This window comes from Castanea sativa, chromosome 3 (assembly GCF_040712315.1).
Source record: "Castanea sativa cultivar Marrone di Chiusa Pesio chromosome 3, ASM4071231v1".
Classification (NCBI taxonomy): domain Eukaryota; kingdom Viridiplantae; phylum Streptophyta; class Magnoliopsida; order Fagales; family Fagaceae; genus Castanea; species Castanea sativa.
The window spans coordinates 50684117-50695430 of record NC_134015.1 but is presented as its reverse complement, the minus strand read 5'-3'; the positions used below and the strand labels follow the sequence as shown (position 1 = coordinate 50695430).

Sequence of the window (11314 nt, the reverse complement as noted above, 5' to 3'; positions counted from 1 at the left end):
GGTTTGCTTATCCCCTTCAGATTTTCCCTCCGTCAGCTTTTCCTTCCTAAGGTCGTTAGCTTACGTAGCTGTTCCAGGAGAGGTCGTCAGCTCAGAACCTTTAGCTTGATCCCGTCAACTCTCTCCCTTCTTCCTTGATCTCGTCAGCTTGCTCCTTTCAGCCTAATGCTGTCAGATATGAGGCAGAGCCGCGATACCGTCAAAGGAAGGTGGTTTAAAGACTAGAGATGATGGACTCGTTAATCTCGTTGCCTTCTTAAGGCTTTGGGAGCTAATTGTAAAATCACCCTCATCAATGTTAAAATTTGAAACTTTTGTGATCTAAAATTATATATAAAAAATAAAGTTTATTCATCAAATAGCAATTAACATCTAATATCAAGAATATAAAATTCAATAATTAAATTTTCAAAATTTACGCTAAATATATATATATATATATATATATATATATATATATATATATATATATATATTGTAAGTGCACAATTGCACCTGGACCCAAAGACAATCACGGACTCAGGCCCAATGAACCTTAAACATTGAAATTTGTAGAGTGTGGGCTTGAAATCTAGATTAGAAGTACTGAAAACTTGATAACAGGCTAAAAGTTACAAACACTTGTAAATAATAAATGATAATTGCAAATAGACCTCCTCGGACATGAGCCGAGGACTACTTCTGTATTATTTCTCTTTCTTTCTTAAAGGTTACAATTCTTAATTTCTTTCTTAGTTACAGTCCCCTCCCTTTTTCTTTGGCGTTCATACCCCTTAAATACTTATTTTCCTCATGCTTTATCCACGTGTTGCTACAACCCACTCCCTCCTAAATATTTCCTTTCTTAGTGCCTTTGAATAGTGACCAGAAGTTTCAGTTCTACTGTTCAGGGGTCACTTCCCCATTAATGCGGCCAGAGAGGTAGGTGCAGAGTCTTTAATGTGGAGGTGGCAGCCTTTGCTTTTGGTATCTTTTTAACAGCGGTGTACCTCGAAGGTTCAGGGTTTCCCCCCTTTAACCAACAGTCTTTCCGGAATATTGCCTTGACCTTCATGGTGAAGTTTCGAGTTCTTCTGGGTCTATCTGAGGAGAAAATTACCCTCGGATGTGTCCTCAGACCCTCGGCGTATGAACCGATTTGCAGTACTAACAGATTCTTAGCTTAAGAGCAAGTTGGCCCTCCTTACTACAGCCCAAAGGCCAATATGTCCACTTAAATCTTTTTACTTCCCACATATATATATATATATATATATATATATATATATATATATATATATATATATATATAAAGTTTGAAGAGTTTCGTTTCAAATTAATTTAGAAATAAACTTTGTTATTGAGAAATATCTTGTTAGATTGCCAATCAATTTTATATAAATTTCCCATTTTTTTTCTCAAGCGGTCTCTAACGCATAAAAATTATGACAAAAAAGTCTGGTACTAATTAAATGGCTTGGACTCTGTTCATGCAAAAGCTGACAAAGATTTGGAAGCTCTATGCACCGTACTCTTCACAAAGGCTTCCATCACATCCAAATTATTTTCATTGTCTCTGCTCTCAACAATCAACACAAGAACCGGAAGGAAGAGATAAAAAATCACCATCTCCCTTCCAAACAAAATGAATTAAAGGTCACCGTTCTGGCATTCTAGCCACTTCTCCAGAAAATTCACCTGACATTAAAAGTGATTGCTATAAAAAATTCCCGGTGCTTCCTGGGCACGGTATGAGTACGAGTACGACCAAGGCCTGAACAAGCTATTAATTTAATGGTGCATTTATCATTACTAGCTTCATTGGCAAGGGTTCTCCAAAAAAAAAAAAAAAACTTCATTGACTAGGGCCTTAACTTACCACTAATTAAATTAAAAACTATGAGATCTCGTTCAAAGGACTACTCAAGCAATAATTATTTCTCAACATATCGGTTCCCCGTTCCATACAATATCAGATCTTTATACCGTAAAAGAAGCAAGGACTCATTCGAATCTTCTGTTCTTGCAAATTAGAACCTAGTAAGTAGAGTGTCTTTAACAGTAAGTAGAGTGTCACATTTAAATGAAAAACGCTAACTTAAATCATTCTTCCTCTCATTACTGTTAAAAAAGAGAGAAGATAATATATATACATACTTCTTACTTGAGTGTGGGGCCATGAACATGTGCTCAAGCATTCTGAGCACAGAGGCCAACGAAATGCCATAACTGCCCACTAGTACTAGCACAGATGCGTATAAGCTATGTACCATGTACAGTATGTGCACCTCCCGATATTGCAAAGTTGGGTCAAATTAGGCCCATTGTGGGCCCACAGAAAAAGACAAGGCAAAAATTAATAGTTTCCAGATAATATTGACCGCTATTTAACTCTCCTGCAAAAATGTTTAATGTTATCACGAGAATACTGTGCTGCTGAGGGTTCATATGGTTGTTTCATTCATTTTCAGAATGTATGAGCTGGTAAATTGGGCTGGACCAACATGGAAGAATCAATTTTTAAAGAGAGAAAAAAAAAAAAAAAAAAGGATACATGGCACTTCAATAAAATTCACATGTGCTAAGCACATGAGAGGGTCAATTTTGTCAAACAAAGTTTTATTTGCAGTTTTAAATAACTTTAAGTATTAGAGCATTTTCATACTCTCACATAGTCACATAAGGGTGGGTTCTACAATACCGGAGCATTGCTCGCGACTACATAAGAATTACCCTTTTTTAATAATGCAAATCTATGCACTTTGACAAATTGTGACCAGCGGGAGCAGGTATAGAAGATACCTTATCTTTCAATGTCTAGGCTACCTATGCAATTATGCGTGGGGTGGGTCAGAGAGCAACAAAAACTTGTGGCTTGTTTGAAGACATTATCTCAATGCAAATCATCAATAATGAGAGAGTTCATGGCTAGTTTGTTTTTGTCACCAAGTCTATGTCTAGAGCTACGTTAGGTAAAAGGGAAATTACATCAGTGCTTGAGAAGATAACACATCTACTTTTTTGTCATCATATCATGTTTCACATTAACCACGTAAGAAGAAAAGCATCAAGAATTCTCCACAATTGGAGTTGGTAATAATGCGTCTGTTTGGACAGTCCATGTGCCTAACTAGAGAACTAATGCATTCTGAAAAGTGTAAAAGCAGTATTGCCTGCATTAGTATTGTTTAATGAGGAATTTGAAACTTAAGGTACAATCATTCAGCTTATAATTAATAACATCTTTTTCTCATCAGGCATTTTGATTGGAACCTTTTTTCTTTTCTTTTTTTAATTTTATTTTATCTCTAACCTTTTCTCCCCAAGACTCTAATAGAAAGGTGCCGAATTTAGCGACAAGCCCTTCGCATTTTTTATTGAAACCTTTAATTCTAGTATTTCTTGCCAAAGAAACATTAACTTTTGGTATTTGGTCAGCGATATTGCTTCATTGAGCGATATTGCTTTTTTCTAGAACTGCCCATGGCTTGAGTAAAGTTAGAGCCCACAATATTTTTCATAATTGATAATTTGATACCACTATAATATATATATATATATATATATTATTTTTTTTTTTTTGGGGTACATCGCAATTGGGGGAGGAGGGATACAACTTTAATAAATTATGCACACAAAAAATAAAAAATGTTGTGTACTTAATTATTATATGTTTCTAAATTTTTATATACCTCTTGAGTTTGCTTCGGAACTGAACTTTGACCGAAAAAGAAAGTGGAACTGATTTGACCATTCTCTTTCCAGCATGTTGTTAATCAAAATTTCCACCAAATCATTGAAGCTTTTCCAAAATTCAAGCTTAAAACAAACTAAATTTCTCAACATCCACAATATTCTAATCCAAGACAGACAAGATGAAATGTGACAAATATAATTATTAAATAGACAGCACCTCCAATTATTGCCTTAATATAAGGAAAATGTTTTATAACCAGTTCCAAAAACCTTTAAGTGGTGTAGTCCTTACTAGTTTTGGAATTATACAAAAGTGAACAATGCAACTTCAAACCAGCCAGCACATTCCAATGTTTTCAGTTTTAGTTTACATATAACATGCTTACTGAACTCACTATGATGTCAATTCATAACGTGTGTTGATAGTATTGAAGAAACATATTTAATATTTAGTATGATCTTAGAAACATTTTGGAATAGTGGATTTGGTAATGAACAAGAATAACTTATAACTACGTTCTAATGGGATCCCAGTGCGTTAGTTTGAATAAGAAGAACTATGTTACATCAGAATCTTGAGGCATCAAGTAACAGCAATTTGAACATAAACAATATGGCTATACAACTTCCTTTCGCAAGTTAGTACCATAATGTTCAATCAATATGGGTCAGTCTTTAGAACAGCATGTTACAAACAACAATAATTCAGAAGCAATTGAATCCAAAATGAAAACAGGAATTTTCTTAAATAAAGCTACAGTTCATAACAAATTCTTGTATCATACAGCCATGCCCAACAACAAATGAGCATTAGAACAGGGAAATCATACCAATGGCTAAAAACGACTTTCAGATCATAACACAAAATGCAGATATGTCCTAATGCTGCAATTCTCAAAGCACTAAAGGCTCTTTTTTTTTTTTTTTTTATCTGGGTGGTTCTTATCTTTTCCCATCCTAGGCTACTCCTTATAGTCAGGATCGTGTTTGCCAAATATCATTGGAAATTCATCATACTGTTCAGAGAAACCATGTTTCTCAGCCATGCTCTTCAATGACTCATAAACTTGGTACATAGAAGGCCTATCCTTGGGCCTAGAAGCAACACAAGAACAAGCAACCCTCAAAATCTGCACGATTTCATCGTCATGACCTTTCCCACTTAGAGCCTTATCTATGGCATCCTTGCTCCCACCATGGATCAACATCTGACTCACCCAATCCACCAAACTCCCCTTAAACACATCCCCTCCAGTAGTCACCTCAAGAGGCTTCTGCCCAGTCACCAGCTCCAAAAGCACAACCCCAAAACCATAAACATCTCCTTTCCACGACGCGACCATTGTGCTGGAGTACTCCGGAGCCACATAACCACACTCTCCCAAATCCCCATTCACATACGAACTATCATTCGAATCACGAGACGAACAACCCACCAGCCTAGCCAACCCGAAATCCGTGATCCGAGCCTCGAAATCGTAGTCAAGAAGAACCACATTGGAGCTAATGTTTTGATGCATATAAGGCGGTTGACAAGCATGGTGTAACCAAGCAAGTCCTCTAGCCGCACCCACACCAATCCTTAACCTCGTCGGCCAATCCAAAAAACCATACTGACTATTAGCATTGCCACTTCCGTGCAATTGAGAATACAATGTCCCATTAAACATATGCTTGTACACCAAAAGCTTCTCTTCCTCAACAACACAAAAACCCAATAAAGGCACCAAATTTGGATGCCTCAACTGCCCCAATCTATTCATCTCAGACCGGAATTGCTTCTCGCTTAGCTTACACCCATTAAGCCGCTTAATCGCCAAGGCAGACCCGTCTGACAATACAGCCTTATAAGAAACCCCAGTTCTCGACGAGATCACAACATTTTCGGAATCAAAATTGCTCGTTGCAACTAACAAATCCGATAGCCTAACTTTGACAATTGGTTTTTGAAACAAAGAGACTTGAATTAGCTTATTAGACCTAAGTAGCTCAACCCAACTACTATCACCTTTAAAACCACCACCATTGCCAAAACCATAGCTCTTGCCTTTTCCACCACTAGACCTAGCGAAGAACCACCACCAAATCACAAACCCTATGAACAAAGACGCGGCGGCGCCGATAACACCGGCGGCGACGATAATGGCGAGGCTTTTGCTACTCATACCACCGCACTTCGAGCCCAAAGGCTTCCCGCAGAGCTTACCGTTGCCTTCAAAGTCCGAACCGTCCAAGCTCGCCAAATCGGCCGGTACCGAACCGGAGAGATCGTTGTACGCGACCGAGAATGTCTTCAACCGGTTCAACCGGCCGAGCCCGTACGGTATCGGACCGGAGAGGCGGTTGTTGCTCAGAGTCAAGCTGTTCAAGAACTTACAGTCGGCGATCTCCGGCGGGATCGGTCCGGCGAGATCGTTGCTGGAGAGATCTAGCGAAACGAGGTAAGGCAACCAGTTACAGATTTGAGAAGGGATTGGACCGGAGATGGAGTTGTTGGAGAGATCTAGGGTTGTGAGGCTCTGGCAATACTTCAGACTCTCCGGAACCTCGCCGGAAAGTTGCATCGTCGGAAGGTGAAGGCTGATGAGCCGGTTCTCCTTCTCGTTCCAGCACGCAACTCCTTGGAACTTGCAGATTGAAGCGACGGACGAGTTCGTGAAGGTCCATGAACTCAGCTTGTTGGCCGGGTCGGAGAGCGAGTTCTTCACGCCTTGCAAGCACATCACATCGTCTTCAATGGAATTGATTAGAGAAACGCAGAAGATCGAAGCTAATGAGAGAATCAGAAAATTCTTCATAGTGTTTTAGAGTCAGCGTTTTGATTTTGATTTTGATTTTGCTTTTGCTTTTTTTTTTTGTTGTTTTGATTTTGTCGTTCTTAGTTTGGGTTTTTGAGAGTGAGTGAGATACAAAGATTGGTGATGAAGAAATGAGAGTGGGCGGCCATTTGACTGTGTTAAACTAAGAAAACACTCACAGAGAATGCAGCTTTTGACTGCCAGTTGATTTTTCATTTATGATTTATCTATTCATTTTATTTTATTGGATTTCTTTTATTTTTTAACTGTACAGGTAGGCGAAGCCTAATTTGAATTCTTACTCCTGTCCTACTTTTACATGAATTTTGTATTTATAGGATAATCATCAAGTCAAAAATATACAATAAATTTTGGGGTTTAGTCTTTAGAATTGTTATTTCACAATATTTTTATATAAGAAAAATGTTGACGAATGCTTTTAAAATAATTACTAATAAATTATTTTAAGAAAGTTTGTATGTGAAAAAAAAAAGTCATTAATGATTTGATAAATTTTTTTATTTTTTATAAAAATAATTATTAATTATTAGTTTAAGAGTACCTTAACATATCGCTTTTTATAATAGTAGCTTGTTATTGAATGTTAACTGTGAATAAAAAGGTAATTTTAATAGTAAATTTAAATTAAAACTAATAACTTTTTTAGCCTGAAATATTTAAATGTAGTTTTAGTGATAAATTTAAACTAAAACTAATAATATTTTTAGTGTAAAATATTTATTGAGGAAGTGTTGTGAGAATGCACTAAAAGATTTATTTTATTTTTTTTTTTTTCTAGTTTTTGTTTCTTTGTGTATTAAGAGACGTGAGAAGCGATGACGTTTACTGTTTAGGAGAGAAACTTAACTGACTAGGCAAGCTTTAGCTAGTTGGGAGGTGTGTGTTTGTGACAGACACGTAGTTCCTTTTTTTTAAAAACTTGCATTATTAGTGGCAAAAAATGTTCGAAAGTAGGTGAGTCCTCTAATTTGATTGGTGTCTCTACTCTATCACTATCAATGATAGATGTGGATGTTCTAGATGCAATACTTAATTAGGTCAAGTTCCACGTATCTTATCATTCCGAATCCTTGTCCAATATTTAAGAAAATTCTAATTCCATAAAAAAAAAAAAAGAAGGAAGAAAATTCTATTAATTAAGGAAGAGAGTAGTTCTCAATAATAATAAAAAGAAAGAGATTAAATATTAAATCAGATTAACATTCTCAATAAGTTAAATAGATACGTTTTTTCGGGGTACTTGAATGGTTGACTCAATAAATTTGATGAAAGACGTATTGTAAATGCAAAAGTTTCAATTAATCAATTACCGATTGGTTGAGAATCTACAACAATTTCCAAAAAATCTGGGACAAAATATTGATTGTTATAAATGTATGTATGTGTGTGTATATATATATATATATATACCGAAACTTTTCTATGTTGCACAAGCTAGCGTCTAGTAGGTTTCTTATTATTATTATGAGAAATGATATGTCCATAACATTTTTACAATATTTTTACAACAAATCCTAAGTGGCAGGATGTTACTGGTTGTTATTGTTGAGGCAAAAAAGTAATCTTAGTGTTAGGTTCAAATTTGAACCAATAACAACTAACCACCTATGATTTGTTGTAAAAATATTGTAAAAATATTGTGGACGTAGCACCTATTATTATTATTTTTTAAGTTAGCTTCTAGTAATAATAATATAAAATGCAAGTCTTGGTCTTTTTTGATGACTTGATCTAATATTATCATATTAACTTTTAAAATTTAACATCATTCCACATCATCATTTTAATATACGTGTCTGTTTAGGACAATTTATTTAACTGAAGTTGAAATTTTTTTCGTTGAAAGTGCTATAGATAAAGATAAAAATTAGCTAAAATAGTACAATGTAACTCATGAATTGTATCAAAAAATGTAATGAGACTCATAAATAATAACAAAAATAAGCTGAATAGTTGCAAAAATAAACTAAATGGTAAAAAAAGGCTAATGTCTAGTATTTTTTTTTTTTTAATTTTAAAAGCTAGCGCCCAGTAATAATAATATAAAGTGCAAGCCTTGGTCTTTTTTGATGACTTGTTCTAATATTATCATATTAACTTTTAAAAGTTAACATCATTACACATCATCATTTTAATAAACGTATCCGTTTGAGAATATTTATTTAGCTAAAATTGAATTTTTTTTGAGTTAAAAGTATTGTAAATAAAACTAAAAATTAGCTGAAATAATATAGTGGAACGCATGAATAGTATAAAAAAAGTACTATATAATTAATAAATAATATCAAAAATAAGCTGGAACTCATGAATAGTATAAAAAGTACTATATGATTAATAAATAATTGCAAAAATAAGTTGAATAGTAGCAAAAATAAGTTATATAGTAATAAATAAATAAAAGTCTTTTTCAACTTATACCGAAGGCAACTGTAAGTGCACAATTGCACCTGGCCCCAAGAACAGTTACGGGCTCAGGCCCAATGAGCCTTAAACAATATGATTTGTAGAGCGTGGGCTTGAAACCCAGGTTAGAAGTGTTTGAGGATTAAATGACAAGCCAAAGATTGTAAACACTTGAAAACAACAAGGAATACTGTAAGTCAACCTGCTCGGACGTAAGCCGAGAACTGTTCTTATATTATTTCTCTCTTTTTTTTCTCTTTCTTTTAGGTTACAAAGAAGGGATCCCCCTTTCTGTTCCAAGTTGCTCCTTAAATACTCCTTTTTTTGATACTTTGTACACGTGTTGCCCCAACTCCCCCTTAGCCTAGATATTTCTTTTCTCAGTGCCTTTGAATAGTAACCAGAAGTTTCCCTTTCACTGTTCAGGTGTCACTTTCCCATTAATGCGGCCAGGGTGATAGGTGCAGGGTCTTTAATGTGGAGGTGACAGCCTTTATCCCTGGTGTTTCTCTAACATCGGTGCTTCTAGGACATTCAAGGGTTTACCCCTTTTATCCATTGGTTTTGACCATGTCATTGCCTAACGTTTATCATGAAGTCCCAGGTTCTCCGGTGTCCGTCCGAAGAGAAATTCACCCTCGGCTGGATCCTCGGATCCTCGGCGTATGGGCCGACCCGTAGTACTAACAAGTTCTAAACTCAAGAGCAGGTCGGCCTTCCTTAGCACGGCCCAAAGGCCCATATCTCCATCAGAGTTTTTTTACTCCCCACAGCAACCATACTCCTATTTTTTAATTTGTGTTTAAGAGTCACAACTAAACAAATTCTAACTAAATCGCCCCAATTCTTTTGTACAAATTCTCTAGTTTGAATTTCATTTATTAATTAAAAGTGTAGTATATATAAACATGTCTTGTCAATATTTTTATAGAAAAACGTAAGTTAATTTTGTCAAACCTCTTCTCCTCATGCATTTTACTAGTTAGCAAAAAAATTATTATTATTTAAGGAAGAACATGATTCTGCTTCTGTCTGGTTAGGCCATTAAAGTCTCACTGTAATGAAATAGTTTTATATGTATTAGTCAATTGTCTTATTTTAGAGGTACTTTCGACGTGCCCTAAGTAAGGATTTGTGTGGATAATATATATATATATATATGGCAAAACTTATATACAATACCTTAGGTGCTATTTCTTAGGTTTTTCTTTTAAAATTCTGTTATATGATTACTTAACTTAAAAAATACACTTCCATCAATAAGAAAAAAATCACATGGTAGAATCTTAAGAGATGAACTTAAATAACAGTACCTAAGTACTATACCTAAGTTTTGCTCATATATATATATGTGTGTGTGCGTGCGTGAGACCCATTGTAATTTTTAGACTATAAAGTGAAGTATAAAATGGAATACAAATTGTCCGATTGATCATGATCAATTATTTGTTATCAAATTAATTTTCAGTTGATAATGTGTCAATAGTGGACAACTAGCAAATGAAATCAAGTCACATGTCAAGTCTTTAAATTATCACCACTCACATAGAAATGACACGCGCAACATCAAATTAAGAAAGCAATGTGACAACATCAAAAGAAAAGACTCACATAAAAAGTTTTTATTAAATATAAGACCAAATTAAATTCAAATTTGAATTTAAAATTCATAATTCATAATTAATTCTCAATAAATGCTAAGAGAAACTTCCAAATCAAATACTATTAAGTTACCTATAAATAAATAAGAACTTTTCATATGAGAAAAAGAAGACAGAAACTTAGAGATAAAAATCCTAATAACACTTTGCCACAATAGAGAGTCATTTCTAAGTCCAAAAGAGCACCCTTGCTCTCTCAAGATCAAGGCTCATTTCTACTTCTTCAAATCACAGTAGAGATTTTTCTTCAAATTAGTTCAAAATCAAGTCAACGGCCCTTGATTTTAAATCAAATACATCCAATCACACATCCAACTTGGAGACATCAAGGCACAATTAAAGATCAAGCTTCATAGCCTCTTTGGATCGTAAAGCTTCTTGGAGATCAAATTAGATAAGTTCATTGTATTTTTTCATTGTAAAGAGTCATACAAAAAATTATACTCTCATATATACAAATCATTATAAATTGATAATTTGTTATACTATTTCGTGACTGTATGATTTATCTTTTACGAATTTTGTGTATACAGTATAAAATAGAATACAAAAAGTAGAATGGTGGATTTGCATTCGTCAATAATAAATCTATATCAAAACTAATAAAAAATTATCAATTCAATTATTATGAAAAATGTTGGGAAATTATTGTTTATATGCGATTACTTCCAGATTTTTTTTTTATGCGAATAAGTTTTTCTTTTTAATTGAATAGATTTTCCTTTCGTTAGAAGTGGGCTTCAAACCTTCAAGGGC

At 34.6% G+C, this 11314-nt stretch overlaps 1 protein-coding gene across 1 annotated transcript; it reads right to left on the bottom strand.

Moving 5' to 3' along the window:
* Positions 1-4390: 4390 nt before the first annotated feature.
* LOC142628093 (putative inactive receptor kinase At1g27190) lies at positions 4391-6671 on the bottom strand. Its single transcript, XM_075802067.1, has one exon. The coding sequence runs from the start codon at positions 6471-6473 to the stop codon at positions 4638-4640; it is 1836 nt and encodes a 611-aa protein (XP_075658182.1). The 5' UTR covers positions 6474-6671; the 3' UTR covers positions 4391-4637.
* Positions 6672-11314: the final 4643 nt, after the last annotated feature.

Excerpts from the sequence above, each read along its gene's own strand:
- LOC142628093 (XM_075802067.1), bottom strand. The coding sequence starts at position 6,473 with ATGAAGAATTTTCTGATTCTCTCATTAGCTTCGATCTTCTGCGTTTCT.